At 46.7% G+C, this 22,379-nt stretch overlaps 1 protein-coding gene across 3 annotated transcripts; it reads right to left on the bottom strand.

The window, feature by feature from the left end:
• Positions 1 to 7,542: 7,542 nt before the first annotated feature.
• LOC120809564 (cerebellin-1) lies at positions 7,543 to 20,084 on the bottom strand. Of its 3 annotated transcripts, none has more exons than XM_078097286.1 (4): positions 19,809 to 20,084; positions 19,221 to 19,536; positions 17,975 to 18,094; positions 7,543 to 9,491 (listed from the first exon to the last, which is right to left on the bottom strand). In XM_078097286.1, the coding sequence occupies exons 2-4, from the start codon at positions 19,476 to 19,478 to the stop codon at positions 9,294 to 9,296; spliced, it is 576 nt and encodes a 191-aa protein (XP_077953412.1). In that variant the 5' UTR covers positions 19,479 to 19,536; positions 19,809 to 20,084; the 3' UTR covers positions 7,543 to 9,293. The 3 variants fall into 3 exon arrangements, with proteins under 3 accessions (XP_077953412.1, XP_077953413.1, XP_040019393.1); XM_078097287.1 differs by having other exon boundaries at positions 19,834 to 20,084; XM_040163459.2 differs by having other exon boundaries at positions 19,221 to 20,083.
• Positions 20,085 to 22,379: the final 2,295 nt, after the last annotated feature.

Raw genomic sequence — 22,379 nt, 5'->3', positions numbered from 1 at the left:
TGCAGCCACAGCCAAGGACAAGGGCAGGCTGCAGCGTGTCCTCCGCTCTGCAGAGAGGGTGATCGGCTGCAATTTGCCGTCCCTGCAGGACTTGTTCGCTTCCAGGTCTCTGAAGCGAGCTAAAAAGATGGCGGCCGACCCCTCTCACCCCGGACAAAACCTGTTTGTGCCCCTTCCATCTGGCAGGAGGCTGAGGTCCATCAGGACTAAGACCTCCCGCCACACAAACAGTTTCTTCCCATCGGCAGTCGGGCTCATCAACAGAGCCGGTCCCCCACTGACTGACTATAACACTCCACCGGTCACTCCCCCTCACACTGCACATGCCACTTTAACTGTCATTTTTCACTTTGTCGTCACTTTGTTACTTGTGCACTTTATGCTTAATATTTTTTAATAACTTTTTTAATATTTTAAATTTTTAACTTTATTCCCTGGGTTATACTAACCCATAGCCTTATTCTACTAACCCATATCATTAGCATTTAATTTTACTTTATTTTATCACTTGTGGACTGCTGTCTTGTTGTCTATTGTTACACTGTCTACTGTCACGCACCAACCGCCAAGACAAATTCCTTGTATGTCTGACATATTTTGGCAATAAATGTTTCCTGATTCCTGATAAATGACCGATTTTGCAGTCTAGAATATTTATTTGTCAAATTATGCTAGCAGGGCGATCATGTCTCAAGACAATAAACCAACCAATCTTAATAAATATCACCTACAACCAAAACAACAAAAGAAAATACAGCTTGCTTACGTAACTCCCTAAAAGGAAACAGGAGAAAACCAAATGCACTAAAAGGGCGTCTCACCCCTACAACTAGCCAGAGGACCTCCGGGCTGGAACATGCTTAAGGTCGAACGTGCTCGGTGGGGTCAGCTGCCCCGACGGCAGAGCAGCACGGCCGGGTCATAAGCTGAGGAAGGGAAGAGAGGCCGAGTCCGCCTCCACGGTCAGGTCCAATCGGTCCAATTGGTCCAAAACAAGGAGGCCTTCAAGAACTGAAGGCCTCCTTGTTTTCACACGGCCTACGTCATCTGCCCACACGTCATGGACACATGTTGTGTTGCTTCACGATGGGCGCTTTCTAAATTGACTTTGCTCGCCTGCCGAACACGCCTTCACATTTAAGCGTCTTTAAGGAGGCGAACGCAGTCATTGGCCATCAGCCGTTCTTGCGTTTGCTTCTCCGTCTTGTGTTGCAGAGTTGAGACCGGAGCTGGCATCTTTCCAAGCAACACACCTGCTGGATACCACTGAACACATTAGTCTGAGAGCCATTCACTGCAGGCCCCTTCTCGTCTCCTCCACACTCCATCGTTCGCTCTCGTCGCCTCTCTGCTCCTCTCATCATGTAACCTTCCTGCTGCGCTCTGGGCTGTTTTTCTCTTCCCCCTACCCCTTCGTGCTCAGGTCTCGGGCCCACGACATTGTCTTTCACATCTAACTTGGACGTTTTGATCATATTGACCCGGACCCCCTTGCTACTCGCCGTTTGACTATAGACTGTATGAGAATTAAACCCCGTTGGTTTGTGAACATCCGTTTTGAAACTTTTGAGATCTGTTCATCCTGAAAACCTGGATCCTGACCTGTATGGTCTGTTTCGCTCAAAATGTATCATCATTTTTGTTCAAAATCCACATCATATTGTATTGAAGAAGAACTGAGACTAGCGATTGAGATCTTAAATTCACGTGTGTGTGTGTTATAAATTGCTTTAACTTTAACAGATTCACTTTATTTCCATCAGAGCGACGTTGGCAGCTGTTCTCCTCCTTCTGTGTTCAGCATAGAAGCAAACGGGAAATCTGTTTTATTACACAAAACAGTTGATCAGTTGAAAATCTGCTGCAGAGATATTGTAGCCTACGTGTTCAGGTCTCATTAGTCAAACTGCGGACACAGTGTGCTCACGTGTTTCACAGGTTTCTCCTCAGGCACAAAAGAACAAACAAAGCCCAGAGTTCAAAACATGCAGGAAATTAATGACGCTGATACCAATTAGCCCATCCAAGTCTCTCCAAGAAGTCTTATCAAAGTGCTTTGTGAAAACCATCCAAAGATATTGATTTCAACATAAATGTAAGACCATGCAGTTCTGAAATGGCTCTAAATGCGTCTCTTGTTGAACCGTTGACAGTTGATAACGTCCACGTCTTGTCTAGATGGTTCATCCAATCACCTGCCACGTTCTTTTTGAAAGCGCCCGCCCTCTTCCCATGATGGCCTCTCATATGGCTCTGTGTGACTAACCATATATGTGCAGGTTTTAGAATCTAAAGCTGCAATTGTAGCCATACAAGAAATGAACAAAAAGAGAAGTAGAACCGTTTCTCTTTCCAATTAAAGAATTTGACAGCACGCGTGGCGTGACAGCGGCGGCGAACGGCAAGCATCACTTTGCACTTCAGGGTCCTCACACACACGCCAGCTATTATGCCTCCACCCCCCCCCTGGTCGGCTCTTCATCCGAGGTTTCTCCCGGCTCCTCGGTTACCGGGGCCCGACGGCTGCCTGTTGGTGAAGTTAAGTTACAGACTGCAAAAACCTAAAAACCCAGCACATTGTTCAGGCCCGAAGAGCAGTTGAGAGACATTTTTATAGACGGGCTCAGTGAAGAAGATCTCGGATCTATGGATCACGACTAATGTGATTAACTGCAGGAGTGTTGAAACGGTCAAATCGGAAGCTTTTACATCGTCTCAGAGCAGCGTTTTTGTGGTTCCAAACGTGGACCTTTCAGGCCATTCAAGTGAGGGGAAGCACTTTATTTCCTGATTAACAAAATCAACTACTATGGTAACAGGTGAAAACATCCAAATCAGTGTATTTATTGACTTTAGGGTTGATATTTATTGGTCAGCTCCGGCGTGCACCCGCAAATTCAGGTTTACGCCGGCTGATCTCTGCAGCTCTTTGTAGTTTTTAGAGCAACATTAGCAGATCAATGCAAACGAGTCGAACACCGTCCAGGCAAATGGAAGACACAGAATCATCTTAGAAGTTACTCCCCATCTTGTGTGAACACTGACTCATGCCTTCAGGCATGCTCGCGGCAAACTAGATCTGCATCCTGTGAAAGAATTAGCGGCCCGTTCAATTGTGATGAAAGAATACAGCATTTGTCCGTTTTCCGTCGAATCCATCTTTCAAACCCTTTTAAACCGAATGGCTGTTTCCCAAAAACAACTAGCTACCCATACATTACTGTATTAAAGGGAGGTTTGTTTTCTTAATCATTTGCTCAGTGAGAATAGAGGTCATTTTTAATGAAAGACTCATTTGTTCTTCTTCCCTCAGCAGATATATTCCCTTCTTCTTGATGAAGTACCACATTCCTGGCGGGATATTTTCTGGTTCGTGATCAGGATTCGTACTTTTATTTGTGCTGTTTGCCAAACACCAGATTCAGAAATGAACAATCCCGATCAATTCCATGAAGAAAAATAATTATTTGTGCGGCTTGCAACACTTTCACTCTGTCATGCATGTGTTTAATAAAGTAAAACTGAATCGAAATGTCGGCTTGCGTGACCGTGGCACCGTTCAGACGCACGCACGCTCACACATTCACACTTACACCCTTTTGCACAGCCGTCTCGTGTTTTTTTTTCGCGGATTCACGCGGCGCTAACAATCAGTTCACCACGTTGTTTCCAGTCAACGATGCGTCGGACCGAACGCTAATTGTTTTTGTTAACGTCAGCCCGCATTGTTCTGTGGCAATGCTCAGAAATGTAACGGCTGGCAATACGTTTTGTTGCCATTTTTTTTTTTTTTTTGCAATATCTGCCTGGATTTGATAGGTGTGAAACCACTTTTTGTAACCAAAAAACAAACACAAACCCACTTTTGTTCCTCTCTGAATAGCCCACCTGTCAGTGTTGGTTATTGTCCTCTTTGCCGGTGTTCGGGGGTGAGTTCTGCTCTCTCATATGAACTCCCCCATCGCCTCGGCTCATAACGCAAAATCAACACGGCCCGTCTCTGCCAGCAGCACTGCAGCCAAGAACATTTGCCCGTTGTCTCTGATAATTTATGTAGTACGTGCAAATGCATTTAATTTATCCCAGCGTTGTCCCTCTTCTTCTTTTTTTTGACCTGAACACAAAATGTAAGCATCTATAAAACAAAATACGTTGATTGGTGAGAGGATCAACGCGTCCCACAGACAGTTCATTTGATTTAGGTTCAAAACTCGTCTGGATGCCGGCTGATGTGAAAGTGTCGGGAGGCACTTTATTCCTCGATTAACAAACGGATTTAGTTACTGTACCTGGTAACTATGGTAACAGGTGAAAACAAATCCAAATCAGTTGACTTTAGGCTTGATATTTGTTGGTCAGCTCCCGCTTGCACCGACAAATTCAGGTTTACCCTGACTGATCTCTGCAGAGCAACATTAGCAGGTCTATAATAATATATAATTCAAATACCGTGCAGGCTAATGGCTGTAGATTCAGAACTGGTCTGGATGTCGGATGATTTAAAATTGAAAGCATTCTTAACAGTTGGAAGTATAAATATTTCTAGTTTTGCTCGGCAACCATGATGTTAAATTAGATTTCCCGAGTAGAGGCTTGTTTTGCTCTTTACCACAGATTTGTCACAATATACCGGAGCAACATTGATTCGGAGTCCCACGTGAGTCGACATGGACAGATGGGAAACGGGAGTGCAATCGTGAAAGTTATCGGTAGAAAAAATAACTCCATGGCTCTACCAAATGGTTTGAAGAATTTGACAATCAAAGTCTAAATTAAAACATTACTGATAAACTGCTTATTTTCTTTGCAATCCTGCAAACATTTCTGCACAGCTGCAGATGAAGATCAGGTTGTTGCAGCTTTTGTAAACCTTCTATAGGTTTCTCATAACGGCTCTCACGTGAAACAAATGCAATAACTACTGTAAACCACCAAATGTATCCCGAAGAATCGGTGTGTTTCGCTCTGCCGTTTGAGCGGCGAGGAGGAGCGGGGTCGAGGGCGCGGCCTCGGGGATCTGGTGTCAGGTGATCTGGAGACGGTGGCATCGGGCTCCCCGACGAATGCATCCGCTGTTTCTGTGAGTGTGCGCGACCTGAGATTCGCAGCGTTGGGCAGAAGTCAAAGGTTGTCTCTCAACGGGACGAAAGAATCGCTAGTTTGCCTTTTCCCCCCACATCGAGACGTCCTCTCTGTTGGTCTGTCTTCTTGACGGTTTTCCTGCCCCATCTGGCCCGGACTGAGAGGGCACCGGGGCAAAAAACGTGTCGGGCCGCTGGAAGTGTGTGCGTGTGTGTGTGCGTGTGTGTGTGTGTTCTTGGCAACAGTAAACAAGTGTGAGCACATTTCCATAGAGCTGAAAATATAATGCTGCATCAGACCCAACTGTCAGCTTTCTCATGACATTGAGAAGAGAGGAAGGGGAGAGGAGAGATGACAGGCGAGGAGGGGAGAGAGGGGGGGAGAAAGGGAGAGAGGGGGAGAGCAACACGCCACACGCACTTCCAATTTGTTTGCTATGCGATGACCTGCTGCAGACAATTATCTCCCCCTCACTCTGCCCCAATTAGATTACTGCTGGAGGACTTTGGACCTGCTGCTGGGAGGGAAATTAACGCACGTACACAAGCTCACACTCTAATACAAACACACACACACACACACACTGTTGCAAATTCTAAGCTGGCGAGGCGGCGGGTGCGTATTTTTTTTTAAGCCAATACTGTTATACACCATCTGTTTTGAATGGGACCATTTTGGTAAACAAGAAACATGGTGAATAAAGGTAGGACGGTATGATGTGTTTAGCAACCGTTAAATGATTTACTCGTATCGATAAGCATTTTGTTTTTGCTCTGCCGAGAGACTACACCCCCCCCCCCCCAAAAAAAAACAAATTGCACGCACGTATTCATTGTTTTATAAATGGAAACCATGTATCATCGTTTGGTCGTCGTCTTTTTTTTCCCTCCTCCCACTCAGTAGACCGACAGTACACAGGATGGAAAAATAGCATCTAAAGCCGCCGTCACCGGGGTTGCATTCAAAATAAAGGTCCGCCGATCATCAAACGACGCAGTGCTGCTCTATTTTTGCACCGAGGTCTCCTGCACGAGCTGTCAAAGTGAGTCTTCTTGTTGGCTCCCAATGCCTTGCGGGCTCCGTTCCCCTGTTGGAAACACCTGGATGCCGTTTTCTCTTTGCAATATTACAATATTGAGATTAGCAACACTCTTCTTGTCCAGACCTCCTGCGTTAGTGCGCGTGTTCACTTTCATTTTGCGATCCGGGGACGAATAAACTCCGGAGCCACGACTTGAACGTGCGTCAATTCTGCCTCAAGTGTTCGGTTTTTGAGGATTTTTCAACCGTTTCCACCCTTTTCTTCTTTTTCCAACAGATACTCAACTAACAAAATGTACTAAATGTATTTCGATCATCGACGTAAAGTGCTGCTAAATGATGAAGAGCATTAGGTAAGGGAAGGAACTTAGTTCTAAGCAGATGTTACTCATTGAATCAGTTCACATATTGTGTTTATATGCTAATGAATTGATGGCCGAGCTCTTGTTAACCGTTAATGTCGACAAACAGATGCATCACAAAAGTGTTCCTCAACTACACTTCTTTCTGATTTAACAATGTCTCAACAAATCAATCAATCAAACATAAAAAATGAAGTAATTATTGTTTTTTTCTGAACACGCTCATTCCTCCTTGCTGGAATTGCACGATTAATCAAGAGGAGAGCGACTCGTTTGCGTTCCAGTGAAATGTGAGCGTACGGCCGTTGGCCAATTTGTAAAGTCCAGCGAGGAGGGAGGGAGGCGCCGTTGAGACGGGCCCGGGGCGGTTTGGGAGAAGACAACCAACGAAACTACGAAAGGAAGCGTCTTTTTCACCAACTCACGTGACTCGAAGTCACGTATCGAACGCAGCCATTTGAGCACAAACCGTGACCCTTAAATCGAACAACGTTACGTAGAACGGCAGAGTTTGTCCCCCGAAAAACGGCCAGAGAGTAAAGACAGGCAATGAGGTGAGATTACTGGGTGGGGGAGGGGGGGGGGGGGGGGTTTAGGAGGGGGGGGTTGTTGGTGTTTGCTTGTTATTCCAGCTCTAATTCTCCCACCGGAGCTCATTACAGTCTGGAGAGAAACGAACCACAAAACCTTAAAAACAGTGACGAGGGAGGAGGAGGAGGGGGAGGAGGATGGAGGAGGAGGAGGAGGAGGAGGAGGAGGAGGAGCAGGGGGGGGCAACCAAGAAAAAAAAAAAAAACATTAACGGTAAAAGGAGGCTTGAGACAGCGAGGTGAGCTGGAGGGACGGAGACGGACCCCAGATCGATTGGACTGAGAGAGAAGGACGTGGTGGAGTAAAGATCCGCCGAGTCGAAGGAGGAAGGAGGAGACCACCGCCCCCCCCCCCCACCACCACCACCACCACCCTATCACACACACACACACCAACACACCGGGGGGGCTGTGTGTGCTTCAGTAAGCCAGCTTTGACAAAATAAACTGCCGGGCCAAGAGGAAAGTTGGTTTAAGAAAAATAAAAATACCATTTAGATTTTATTGATTCCATCAGAGCAAATAAATAAAAAAAAAAACAGTAGATCAATTGATATGATTGATGAATAATAATAATAATAATAATACAATAGGGCTCAGGCTCTAATCCACAATAAATAAAATTCCTTTTAGCTGTATGTTTTTTTTGTATAATAGTCATTTTTAGCCATAACTTGGTTTGATCCAAAACAAAAAACAAGAAGCGTCTTTTTATCAGAAGAGCAGAACGGCAGCCTCGGATTTCCACACACAGTCACTAATAAGTTTCTCAAAGAACATGTTTTCTTTTACATAACATTTAAGTACGGAAATACAGATATTATAGTCATCAACCAGATTCAGTTTTCAATATTAGTATTATCATTATTATTATCATAATACCAGAGGAATAGAAATGTGGACTTAGATTTCAATATATTTATATATCCATTTGTATATATATATATTGTGTAAATGTGTACATATATATATATGTGTGTGTGTGTGTTTGTGTGTAGAGTTTGTGGTGTTGGTTTCAGAGTCCAAAGTCCAACTTTGAGGAAAAGCAAGGAAGGATCCGTGCTGGGAGGCGAACGATTACAGCAGCAGATAGTATCGACATGAGAAAGGAGGGGAGGATTGGCCGTAGGGGGGGGTAGGGGTGAGGGTGGGGTGAGGGGGGGTGAGGAGGGGTGATAGCGGAGGCATACCAAAAAGGAAGAGGGAGAAATCTGCACTTGTGGGTCAACAGCATAGTCAAAGAGAGAAGGTCCCGGATGTGAAAAGGAAAAAAAGCAGGCGTGATGACCGGATAGAGACACAGCGAGGACGGGAGGGGGGGGTCGCGCGGGGGTCCGACCCGGAGACGAAAGTTGATCCCAATGTTTGTGTGGCGACCAGACAGCAGACAGATGATAAAATAACAGGGGAAGAAGGAGGGTGTAGTAATACCCGGTGGCTCGTACCAACACCAATCTGAGGGTTATTGGATAGAGTTACAAGAGAGACTTGAATATCTACATTTAACAGTTTGCAGGATATTTTGTAACCTTTAAAAAAGTCCCTTTTTTTTATGTGGTAGCAGTCAAGTCTACGTTGGACGGAACAGTTGTATTTATTATAACAACTGCAAAACAGAGCTTTACGGGGAAGGTTCATGAAGCACCTGCTTTTATGATCAAAACGTATTGTTTTCCCTACTGAAAAAAAAAAAAAAAGGTCTAGCTTGGATCTGGGCTGAAGGCTGATGTAAAATCCGTGGAATTAATGCGCAGTAAAAGACTACAAACATGGTAGATGTGAAATTCGGAGAGGCAGCGCTTCTAGAGACATTCATCAGAGCTTAAGCCGACACAGATGCATCGATGTGTGATCGCGCCTTTCAGCAGAGAATGAAAAAAGCTTTTGGCTGTCCAAAGCTGCAGTCAAGCCACAGAGAAACACCGGGGGGGGGGGGGGCGGACGGGGGGGGACGGAGGACGAATGACAGGACGGATGAAAGGAGGGAGGGAAGGGAAGGAGCATGTACCGGCTTCATAATTCTTCTCTCATTCTTCCATCCCTCTCGCATCTCAGAGTCTGTTGTCACCTTCCATCTTGGTTTTTCCTTCTTCTTCTTCTTCTTCTCCTCCAACGTCTCACTCACATCCTTTCCTCTCCCCATCCACCTTTAAGCCCCTCCCTCCCCCACCAACAACACTCGCTCGACCCGCCCCCCCCCCCCCCCCCCCCCCCCTCTCTACACGGGGAACACCAGAAAGCCGGAGAAGGTGGAGAACTTCCATCCCCCCATGAGGTTCCCTCTCTCCAGCTTGAGGTAGGCCCGGTCTCCCTTCTCCATCTGGATCAGAACCCCGTTGCTGGCCGCCTCGCGCGTCACGTCCTGGTCGCCGGCGAACGCCGAAATCACCGGCCAGCCGTTGTGCATCAGGCTCACCTGGACGGGGAGGAAGAGGACAGGCAGTTCACGGGGTGAGAGGACATCTTTGCAGCTGCACGCAAGCGTCCCGCAGCCGGGAGCAACATCTGGAGCCGCCATCATCGTTTGCTTTTGTTCTATTTGTTTTCTTTTCTGCACGCCGAAGAAGATTTAACAACTTAAGGGGAGACGTTCACACACTGTCGCGGACTCAAGGAATAACGTCTCCTTACAGAGAGAAGTGTCTGTCAGCCCCCCCCACCCCCTCCAAGCGGCTTTCATCGCTCCTCTTCTCCGAGCAACAGCGGCGATGCTTGTTTCCTCCGCATGCTTCACAGAGGAACTCTTTTACCGACGCGGCACCAAAAACAAACCGAAGTGTCTGTTTAAGCTTGATCCCACTTTATGAAACCTGTGAGAAAATCCTCGCCTTCCCCGAGAGCAAACTTGCCGTAGCTTGACGGGGGAAAAAAAAAAGATTTAGATTTAGGTTGCAGCTCCTGACGGGCGAAGGAGAAATCGCTAATCTGACAAGTGTATCAGATGAAGTACACAATGAGGCGGCGCAAATGTTCCTGTTTCCCGAATCCCATCAAGCTGATTGTTCGCACTAAGAGGAAGGGAGAATTTGAAATTATTTAAATTGTTTAGTTATTATTTACATTATTATTTACTGTTAAAATACGGAGACCAGAAGTAGCCTCTTGCATGGCTTCTCTGCTCCACCCCCCCCCCCCCCCCCCCCCATGGTGGCGCTGCAGGTCAAAGGTTCAATTCTGTGTGCAGAAAAAAAAAGCAGACTCTCTAGTCGGCAAACCACTTTTGTGTTTTGGCAAAGTTGGTATTTCCGCCCACTGCGAAACGTACGCGAGCCACGCGACTAGGGCGGCACGGTACGGCCGAAAATCCACACCATGGTACTAAGAAAGACTGTGACGGCACGCTGGTGTGTGACCGTATTGCTTTTTCGAGAAGATACATGAACCTCCCTGACCCCGAAGAGGACGGCGGGCCACCCGAAACGGCTGTCCGCGTGTCTGAGTTAGCTCGTTAGTTCGTCAGCTAGCTAGCTCGCCGTGGCTGCTGGTGTTGCCACCAGAGGCTCCACAGACTCTGCAATGAATCTGATCGAATCTATTTTCTGATCTAATGTAACTTAACACATCTCCTCTCCTGGGCCCACGTTGCGTTGGCGCATCTCTGGCCTCTCGTTGTTCCTCCCGTGTCGCTCTTTTCCGTGTTTTCATGTAGCAACAGAGTCACTTCTCGTTGTGAGCTGTACCCAGCATGCAGTTCGGCGATTGTTAGTGTCACAAGCGGTTGTGTCGTGGTGTTTTACCCTGTTAGAGAGTGTTTGCTTGTGGCCTACTCGTCGTTGTTGTTATGCAGTTAGAACCATGACTCAATCAACCGCTCGGCGCTCCTCAATTGCGTAAAAAATCATTCCTGCCGTCTTCCAACGAGCAACGTCAGCTGTTATGGCGTAGCGCCGGTACGGCAACCTTATACCGTTCGAACCGGCGTGCCGTGCAGCCCTACACGAGACACAATGTCCACAAACATCTATAAGTGACACGAGGGGGCGGAGTCAAGTACAGCCAATCGCCGAGATTTAACGTGACACAATCACACGCCGCCAAATAGTAAATGTTCAATCAATTGATTGAATGAACATAATCATCATCATCATTACAATATTTCCACAGAATGGGTTTTTTTTCAGCTTCCACAGTTCAGTTCAGATGTAAATTCGCGTCGTCTGAACTTCAGATGCGTGGATACACTTTTCTGTAGCTACTCGAATTAAGTCAATTTAAAGCTGTCGCTGAGAGATAGAACACGGCCACAAACATCCCATAATTATGCACTTATCCACCTCATTCTACCCGATGGTCAGAAGAGAGGGATGATGTGTGTGTGTGTGTGTGTGTGCAGGATATGGAGAGCGTGTCAGAGTCAAGAGCTCTCTTGGCCCAACACTCCTCTTAATAGCAAACTCAGCTTGAATGTGTGTGTGTGTGTGTGTGTGTGTGTGTGAGTTCTGAAAAGGCCGTCTGTGATTCCGATGAAAAACACTCACACCGTACTTAAGCCACGTCTTTTAATTACCATGACAACAAACGGAGCCCATTATGTGGCGAAATAAACGTGTCTAGCTGAGGAACAGATGTTGCGTCGTCCGCGTGCAGCGACGGTGTGAAACCAACGTGAGGCCGAGGGAGGGAGGGAGGGAGGGAGGGAGGGAGGCCGCCGCTTTGCGTCCTGCGGGGAAAACAACTCTCCTCCTTCGGGCATCTTTACTCCACTCACGCTTTTCACTTTGACGGGCTCTCACGCCCCTTCGCTCTGACCCACACGCGTGCACCAATATGGGCCTCTGTGCAGACGATGTATGAAGTACGATGGAGACCCAGGGTGGGTTTGTGACACCATCTCAGTCATTCACACGCGTCTTTCCTTCTGCAACAAAGCAACGTCCAACTATTTCTTGCCACAGATCAAGCAGGACGTAAAGCAGGCCGCTCTAAAAATATCAGGCGCTTCCGCCCCCACGCAGAACGTCAAGAAGGGCACGTTTCTAAAACATCGCCGACACACGATAAAGAGAACGCTGTTATAGGAAGGTGAAACCACTGCTTCAAGTTGGCCTCATTAAACTATAGATTGTTATATCAGATAGATGCAAAAGGATTTGAGGAGAGGGAAGAGATATCGATAGATAACATACATGATGCTCTGATACCGTGAGCATGCAAACACACACACACACACTCTTTCATTTTTGAGTTGCTCACATAAGCAATCGCAACACCTGGAATCTGTGCCGTCTGTCAGTCAGAACAAAGGCCTTTTGTATTATTGTATGTCATATTCTTGTGTCTGCGTTTGCTGCCGATCTGTCCGCTTCTATTCGTTTTTAAAAGAACAACACACAGAATGATATTATTGTCCGCATGTTAAATTGATGGGAGCATTTACAGGGAAGCAGTTGTTCTGTCTCACACACACACACACAGGGTCAGTGTGTGCCGGTGATGTATAGCTCTAATAAAGCTGTGACAGGGGCTATGGAAGGAGAAGACTGTGGTCACCACACACTCACAAAGAGCTGTCTGTCTTTCTCACACACACACAGTCAGCTACACTCTCACAATTGCCCACCATAAATATGAAAGCATGATAATAGGTCTGCACACGGCGTCGGGCCTCCATCGATCTGCATTCATTAATGCATGAGCACCAATTAACTGGCTGAGTAACAGGGTGAGAGAACGGGGAGGAAACGACGGGCGGGAAGCGGGAAGCGGAGGTCAGACGGTTGAAAGAAATATCTCCACATGCAAATGAAAAAAGAAAACGTCTCGGGTTTTGCACTTAATGCCAACGACATGATTAGATCCCCTGATTGCGGCATCGGTCACATACGCGACATCAACGCGACTCCATTTGGACGGAGGTTGAGGGGATGTAAGGCGACGCCGGTTGTAATGAAATCACAACACAATCAGTTGCCTGCTGCCGACTTTCCGTATGTGGAAACTCATCGTTTCCTCGCGCCGCGCTTTGCATTCTGGGAGAGGAAGAATTCTCCGTTGGCCAGAATGCTTTTATCTTTTCAGGTGTCAGCTAAAAAAAATATACAGATGTTCCCGGCCAGCTGTGTTTCACCAATGCGGCTGAAGACGAAGAGGGGGGGGGGGCAGAGGGACGCAGCAGCCGAGACCTACAATCTGCGTTTGAAATGATGAATTATGCGCGTTTTCAGAGTTGGATACAGACATTGGTGGGAGAGTAAAAGAAGCCGGAAACACATCCTGGAACACATTCTCTTAAAATACCTAAAGGATGTCAGCACACGGCTTTTACAGTCCACAAAGTGTGGTTTCCTTTGACTTTTCGCACAATAAAATTATTCAGCCGAGCCTTTTCCAGAGTTACAAGGATGTAACTCTAAAGTATTTTTATAAATGTTTATATAATAGGTCTCCAGAGAAGTGATTAAGACAAACATTGCTTGAAGCCAAAAAGCTTTTTAGGACCATGTCTGTTGTAACAATCAAATAATGTGTGTTTGTCCCTCAGACCTCATTTTTTTCACACATGAGCAACAAACCAGAACAGCTTTTCCGTATTGTTCTGCCAAACTGAAGAACACTGAGAACAGGTTGATTCTGATGGAAATGGAAGGCGGGCATCTGTCTTGCTGCTTTGTATATTACTGTAAACGTGTGTGTGTGTGTGTGTGTGTGTGTGTGTGTGTGTGTGTGTGTGTGTGCAGGCAATTACATACATTTTAAAAACAGAAGATCAGACGCTTCATCTATTGGAGAAGTGAACCTGGCAAAGAGGCTGCGTTTCACTGTGTGACTGACTCCGACTCCTCGCATTCCACAAGCAAATCAGGCAGATTGCCTGATTTGCATTCACGGCGGCAGGTGACCGCGGTATTTAAACCCGAATAAATCCATTAAAACGTCTCATTAGACAGAAGCTTGTGGAGATGCAGATACCTTTTTTTAAGTCTTACCTTTTGGAATCCTTTTCTAAAAGTGCAACCGAAACTCTTCCTTCTTCCTTTCCGCTGCATAACGTTGGCTGTCGATGAATCACTGACCGAACGAACCCACGTAAATGATACTGATATAAACCGGCCTGCGCAGGTCGAATGGTTACATCCAGATTATGGTGGGTTCATTTCTTTAGTGCTATTTTTTGTTCACATGCAACGCTCGAAAAAGACAATCGTCACCGAATCCCCGGAGGGTCGTGAACGCCGCGGGAAAAGTTCTCCTCGCAAGCACGCCGGCGTGAGGCCTCGCACCTCCCAAAATACACACTGCCGCTCTGCCTGGCTGCACGCCGCCGACTGCACCGCCCCCCCCCCCCCCCCCGGCTCACCTCGTCCGCCAAGCAGCCACATACAGGTGTGTAGCGTTTAAACGCCCATGTGAGGTTTTGCGGACTGAAAGACTCGGATCGGTCAGCGGCGCGCTGGACGTGGACCCTTGATAGGATCTAACAGTCATGCCACAACCTTCGATGTTTCTCTCCGATTGGCAGTTCAACAGAGACGTCCTTGGACAGTCCCCTCAGTGATTGATCCATTTCAATATTCAATAACCCATTATAGTCAAACACAGAGTTTAGTATTTGTGGAACTATATATCAACCCACAAATACAGTTATTGCTCTTTGGTTCATCTGTCCACATATGTACCTTTGACTCAGTCATGTAAGAAACTGTGATCCGATGGCAGTACGTGTTTTTCCTGTGTTGCCACTTAAAGGCCGTTTCGGCGTTTAGCGGTCTGTCGGCTCTACTGGAAAGCTGCATGGGGATTTAGACTCTATTTAAAAAAACTGTTTGATGATATTCAAGGACGTCATGGACGCATGTGAGTAAGTTTCATCTCAGTGGTCCCATACGTGCATCAATCTTTAAAAGGTTTTCGAGAAACAGAATTGGTGCTCTGACGGCGCACTTTTGTGACAGGACCAAAAACATGGAAATCAGAGAGCGGCCTCATTGTGAACCATAGTCGCACGCCATTCATAATAGAATGTAGAAGACATATAATGACTCAGGAAGGCCTAGAAATTCATTTATGTTTTTCTAGGCCGGTTTTATGCTGAAAATATATAGACAAAACACTAATATTTGGATTAAATTAAGTATTTTAGTCCCTCTGAATGCTGCAGACCGTTGAAGACTACATTATGCAGTTCAATGAAATGTTGAGAATTACGCCCAGGCACACATTTGATTACAGCATGATATAATTGTAGGGAATCCAAATCTCCACCTTCCCTCAGCGTGCACTGAAAACGAACAGGATGAAGAGTGAACGGCGTGGCATTTAACAGCTGAGCGCGTTGGCTGGATCTCTGGAGTGAAACACCACAGCATCGACCTCGGCGACCCCAAGTCGCAGGATAAAAATGCGAGTGTTGGAAACCAAAGCACAAACACGGGCCGGGTTGCCGGCGGGGAGGATTACGCTTCGTGGCGCGCGGATGCTGGCGGCTGTGGGTCAAAATGCAAAACGAGCCGTTCGATTGAATTCCAATGAACTGCCGTCTTCAGAAAACAGTGATGAGATAAACCTCTGACTACCCAGACAACACTCATTGTATTCATGTCCCACCGGCGCCGCGTCTGTTTGTCCTTGTGATGTGTTGGCGCTCCGCACCAAGCAGCAGGTAAAAGATGCTCACCGAGGGACAGAGCATCCGTTTGTTTCAATTGGATTTTTACATTTACAGCAGTGAATGTAGGAAATGTCAATAGCTGCCCAGGGATGAAACCCTTTGGCGCCGTGTGTGTATTGCGGGCAAAGTTTTCCATCAGACGGGTGGCGTTACGGGTAGCGTGATTTGTATTTAATTGGCAAAAAGCAAAGAGGGACAGGGTTTGTAGCCGTTTCGCTGACACCCACGTCTCCTCGCTCACCCCTCACAGGTGGATGGATGGGCAGATCTCCGCACACGAAAGGTGAGATGGAAACTGTTCCTCCTTCCCTTTGCACATCCACTGATCAATAGTTACTCATGGCCTCTCTCTCTCTCTTTGCCGTGCCTGAACCTGCCCTTTCTCTCTCCCTTCTGTCCGTCCTTTGTTCTTAACCACCGTATCCCTCTTTTCCCTCCCTTCTCGTCCCCTTTCAATCGCACCAATCCGCCTTCCACTTTTTTCACCATTCTCCGTGTCTATTCACTCTCTTTCATTACCTTACCTCCATCTAAACTTCCTTCCCCTCTGGCCCTCGTCACTTACTTTTTGTTTTTTTTTCCCTGTTTACTCTCATCCGTTCCATCGCCTTCATCGCCGCCGCTCTCTTCCCCTGCCGTCTCTCTCATGCCTCGCACGCACCAGCAGCAGCAGCAGCTGCCTCGAAGGCAATCAAACAGTGGGAGTTCTCAACACAACACACGCGCTGGATGGATCGGAGGATGAGTGGAGGAGGTCAAAGGTGAGCCGCGCGCAGGCTGGATGCTTGGGAGGGAGGGAGGAGGAAAAAAACCTACACCTTTTTCATGTCAGAAACGGGACTGACAACTATGCCATGGCGGAAGGCGGCCGCGGGTTTCTCAGTCAGTTTTGAAGTGTTAAGTTTCTAGAATTGCTTCGGGTTTTAGACGATTCACACTTGTAGCGTAGCCTCAAAAGGCTGCTCGTAAAAGTCGGACGACAGCGAGATCATTTAAAAAAGGCGGCATTTCTGTTTTCCTTTTTAATCCCGCTTTCACTGCTAACGACATCCCATGAATGTACATTTGCAACCCAGCGGATGGAACCAAAGGCTTTGTCATTTGGGAGGCAGCGATACGCCGATAAGTGTGCAGTCCGGTTGCATACAACCAGATGTTAACATTAGCTTTTTAAAATCAGAAGAAAATTGGTCCGAAATTAAGACTCAGCAGTTAATATAATGAATAAACATCAAGATTGGTGCCGGACAGGTTGGGCGCCATGGTCACATCGGATCCGGCCTTTGGCACCGGTGTCCGCCTGACGTCCAAATTGCTGCGTCTGTAAACATCATCACTGTGTTTCCCGCGTGACGGACGTAGTTTCCACGGTGCCGTGAGTCGAGTGTTGGCGGCAGTATGGTGCCGAGCTTCACGCCCCCCCCCCCCCCCCATCCGCCCCCCCCTGCCCCTCTCATATGCCCCCCCCCCCCGCCCTCCACCCGCCCTCCTTGTTGTTATTGTGGTTACTGCTGCTGCCGTACTAATTAAATCCAGAGTGCCATAATAAAATATAAGTAGCAAAACATAATGCCAAAGCCCCGGGGAGCCCGGAACCTAATTGCGCAACTGATGAATTAGCGAGAGATACATCGTGATCAACGTTGTTTGACTTGTAAAGCGGCATCGCCGTGCATGTTCATTTGGGGAAATGGGCTCGAGACTTTGCAAGCGCTTCACCGCTGGAGACATCAAAAGAGGCGCGGAGACGCCATCTGAGGCGTCTGAGGCGGAGCGAATGTGAGCTGTTAGCGGGATGAAAGGAGGCCGGCGATCCTGTGTGTGCGAGACAGAAGAAGCATGTATGTGTAATTATTAACCCCCCCGTGAGAGCGTTTTGTGTAAGAGCGAGATAATTAAAAGGGCTGTTTGTGCCCCCCCCCCCCCCTACCCCGTTCAAAAAGTGCGTAATGTTTTAATCTTCTAAATAATCAAAAGATATTCGGCGACCGGCTGCCTCTGTTTTTAGCAAGAGGAGAATGATGGGAGGAGAAGACGTCGCTGTCCACGGTGCTGAAAGCAGCTTCTCCCCTCCGCTCTCTCTGCGCGTATTGATTAATTATGGTTCGGCCGGCGGGCTGCTGTTGTCTCGCAGGGAAAGACATCTTGAAGCATCGACAAAATGACTTCCTCTGCACCTGATATTCAACTAAAAAAAATGTAAATGATAAAAACAGCAGCACACACACACACACACACACACCGCGAAGACGCATAGACATGAAGTGAGAAACGGACAAACTGCGCGCTACCTGGATGGTTTGGCGGTTGTAGACTTTCACTACGTGGAAGTTGAAACTGTAAATCCCTTTGCGCGGCGCGATGAAATTACTTCTCTCCTCGTCAAAGTTCTTGCCAACGTTCACGAGGACCTGAAAAGGAGACAGAGATGGACATTATCGCGTTGATAACGTTGCTTCATCCGGCTCGGGTCTTTTATTGGCACAACAGCCGTGTTTCCATGTTCTCAGGACATTTGACTTATATATATATTTTATATACAACCTTCTAATTTACAAGGAGAGAATCGGCGTCGCTATTTCTTACGTGAATCATTTCTAGGGGACCCTCGCTTTTTTATTTTTTTTGTTAGACGGCTGTAAACCACATGTTGAGATTCGCTGATGTGGTGGAAAAACGCTCTGCTTTCATCAGAACTTTCAAACTTTATCGGAGAGGGAAAAGAACTCAAATCAATCTTTTGAATTGACTTTTCAATTATGCATTTCTGCAACCAAATGGCTGGTTTTATGGACGTGGGGGCGAACTATGGCGCGTAATTGAGCGGCAGTTTGAGAGAGAATTAACCTTTAACGTGCGGATAGGACTTGGCCCTCGCGACCTGCCGTTACTAAATTATTTGGCGGGATGTCAGTTCCCGTAGTCCATATTATCGGCTCAGAAGACGTGTAATATTCGACAGGAGTTGCCTCTGAGGCTACACTTCTCCAAGCACTTGAAAAGACTCCGAGACGGAGTTTGACTCCACTTTCAGTCAGAGCTCCAGCTGCGCTCCACGAGGCCAGATGTGCCAGATTGAACCACCGTATCCGCCCAGGATTCCTGTCATTTATAAATATTTGAATGTTTTACGCTAAGTAACACCCTCATAGTTTTTTTTTTTCTTCTTCTTCAAAAGATCCGTAAAGAGATCAGATGACAATTGTCTCGCGGACGTCGTCGCGTTCTTACTGGTTACGTCTCTGATGTTTCTGCAAACTATGCGACACGCTGCTCCTCCTCCACCCAAATGATTGTTAGTGGAAGTCTTTCACAAGCTATTTGACACGCGGCCCACCGGACAAGACGCGCGCCACGCGTGGAACGCACGCGCGCACATCTGGAGCTCAATCTGCTCGATCACCAAACTAGTATAAAGTATAAACTTATTTTGCCAAATACAGTTTTCTTCATATTGTCATTTAATATATAAATGAACAGTTAAAAGTTTGGTCACACTTTCCCATTGAACCGTAAGAGAAAACATCGTTCTCCTACCCGGTCGAAGTAGATGACCATGGTGCGGTTGCTCATCTCGGAGGGTTCGTGGTTGGTGTTCCGGACCGCGGAGAACGCCACCTTGGCGCTGCCGGAGCGCACGGAGATCCCGAGCGCGGTGCCCGTGGGGTCCGCGGCCGGGTTGGAGTCGCACACCACCAGGCACTTGCCCTCCAGGACGATGGGCTCCGTCTCGTTCTGCGCGCGGGCCGGGCTCCCCGCGAGCCACGCGGCGCTCAGCAGGCACAGCGCCAACATACCGGGACCGCGACCAGCCGCTTCTCCGGCCGTCTTCGCGCAACTTCACGCCGCGGGTCTATTCCGCTCGAAAACGAAAGAAGAAGAAGAAGAAGAAGAAGAAAAAAAAAAGAAAAGTAAGGCGGGAAGAGTTTCCCGGGTGTTCCCCACACGGACCTTTAGGAGTCTTGTCTTATTTCTAGTAGCCACTCCGTTTGTTAGTATTTAATCAGCCCGCCGCAAACACTTTCTCCCCGCGGAGTCTCTTGGACGGAAAACCGGACGCTTTATTTCTCTCCGTTTTAAAAAAATTTAAAAAAGAAAAAAAAAAGCAGTTGATTGCCTCCGTACCTCCGGTCGGGTCGTCGGTTTTCACCTGCTCCTCTCCTCGCTTTTGTTTCCCGCCCTCTTCCCTGTCACTTGGAGCAGTAAGCGGGAGTCGGGCCCTGGACGAGTGACGGGGCAACGGCACACATAGCGCGCGAGGTGGGAGGTGGTGGTGGTGGTGGTGGGGGGTGGGGGGCGGGAGGCTCCGTCTGCTCGCTCTCGCGCGCGCTTGAATTATTGATATGTGAGATATGAGAGTTTCACACACGGTGCTTGGGAGGAAAAGACGCAGCGCGCAAGCACGAGATGCTCCCACCCTTGTCTACTTTTTTTTTTTTTTTTTTTTAAAACAACCACCCCGCCCCCCCTCATTGGATTAGCGCGTGCGCGTCTTCGATATTTTCCAATCGTTGCGGGCCGGCCGTCCTCCTCCACGCCCCACCACTTCTCTCTGTCTCTCTCACTCCCTCTCACTCATTCTCTCTCCTTTGCTCTCCCCTCCCCTTCTCCCCGTCTTTCATGCACATAATATATATATATATATATATATATATATAATTATTTTTTTTTATATATAATATATATATATATATATTATATATATAAAATATATATTATATATATAAAAAAAAAAATATATATATATATAGGCATTGGCTTTTATATATATATATATATATATATTTTATATATACAAAATATATATTATATATAAAAAAATATATATATATATATATATGTGTAAAAAAGCCAATGCCTATATATAATATATATTTTATATATAAAAAAATATATATATATTGGCTTACCCAAGGGATTATTAGGATTATTAGGAACACCTGTTCAATTTCTCATTAATGCAATTATCTAATCAACCAATCACATGGCAGTTGCTTGAATGTTGAATGTCAGAATGGGAAAGAAAGGTGATTTAAGCAATTTTGAGCGTGTCAGGGTTGTTGGTGCCAGACGGGCCGGTCTGAGTATTTCACAATCTGCTCAGTTACTGGGATTTTCACGCACAACCCTTTCTAGGGTTTACAAAGAATGGTGTAAAAGGGGAAAAGCATCTAGTATGCGGCAGTCCTGTGGGCGGAAATGCCTTGTTGATGCTAGAGGTCAGAGGAGAACGGGCCGACTGATTCAGGCTGATAGAAGAGCAACTTTGACTGAAATAACCACTCGTTACAACCGAGGTATGCAGCAAAGCATTTGTGAAGCCACAACACGCACAAACTTGAGGCGGATGGGCTACAACAGCAGAAGACCCCACCGGGTGCCACTCATCGCCACTACAAATAGGAAAAAGAGGCTACAATTTGCAAGAGCTCACCAAAATTGGACGATTGAAGACTAGAAAAATGTTGCCTGGTCTGATGAGTCTCAATTTCTGTTGAGACGTTCAGATGGTAGAGTCAGAATTTGGCGTAAACGGAATGAGAACATGGATCCATCATGCCTTGTTACCACTGTGCAGGCTGCTGGTGGTGGTGTAATGGTGTGGGGGATGTTTTCTTGGCACACTTTAGGCCCCTTAGTGCCTATTGGGCATTGTTTAAATGCCACGGCCTACCTGAGCATTGTTTCTGACCATGTCCATCCCTTTATGGCACCATGTACCCATCCTCTGATGGCTACTTCCAACAGGATAATGCACCGTGTAGGTGAGTGTATATATATATATATATATATATATATATATATATATATGTGTGTGTCAGCAGTCATTACAGAGGTGGAGCCGTGTAAATATATGCACACAGTTACATTAGATTACAGGTAATTTAGCTGAAGCGACTTACATTGCATTTTTAACCCATGGCTTTATACATTTTTGCCCAGGGAGCAATAAGGGGTTAGGTGTCTTGCTCGGGGACACTTCAACAGGGGACATGGAGCAGCCAGGGCTCAAACAGCCAACCTTGCGGTTCCCAGAGGGTGGTAGGTGCACCCGCTCTACTCCATGTGCCACTGTCGACCCCAGTTCACTCATGATGGATTCCACCATTATCAGCACCATCCGAATTATGGTCCTCTGTAGAGGACTGACTGCAGATATCTCACCGGTGTCTCTTGGAGCTCATGTAAAATATGAAAGTTTGCAGAGGGATCTAATTAAAGCTGCGAATGCGTGCAAACGGACAGGTTTTTAAATTTTTTTTTTTTAAATACCCAAATCTCAGGAACCATCAGGCCTCTTTGTGTGTGGTGGCAGCCGTAGACACCTCGGGGAGATGCAGCAATGCAGAAACTGTGCTAAATGAGCACCACGGGGAACCAAACCAACAGGGAGACACGTGACGGGGTTTCGTTAAAGGAGTGTTCCGTGAATCGGTATTACACAAAAAGGATTTGATGCAGCAAAGCGCGAGATGTCTTGACTTTTTGTCCCTCGGTTCAAACACTGATACAAATCCAGAAAGAATGAGTTCAATAAAGTCAGTGAATAGATAGTAAAATATGCAAAAATGAACATTGTGGTTCAAAAACAGCTTCTAATGCAGTTTGTGATCACATTTCTCCTCAATAAACGCCTCCCTTCCTCTTTTGTTTTTCTCCTTTCTTTCCGTTGTCCTCATTTCTGATCTTTTCTTC

This window comes from Gasterosteus aculeatus, chromosome Y, assembly GCF_964276395.1.
Source record: "Gasterosteus aculeatus chromosome Y, fGasAcu3.hap1.1, whole genome shotgun sequence".
In the NCBI taxonomy this organism is placed as follows: domain Eukaryota; kingdom Metazoa; phylum Chordata; class Actinopteri; order Perciformes; family Gasterosteidae; genus Gasterosteus; species Gasterosteus aculeatus.
Note: the sequence above shows the minus strand (reverse complement) of the source record. Positions and strands in the feature narration are given on the sequence as shown.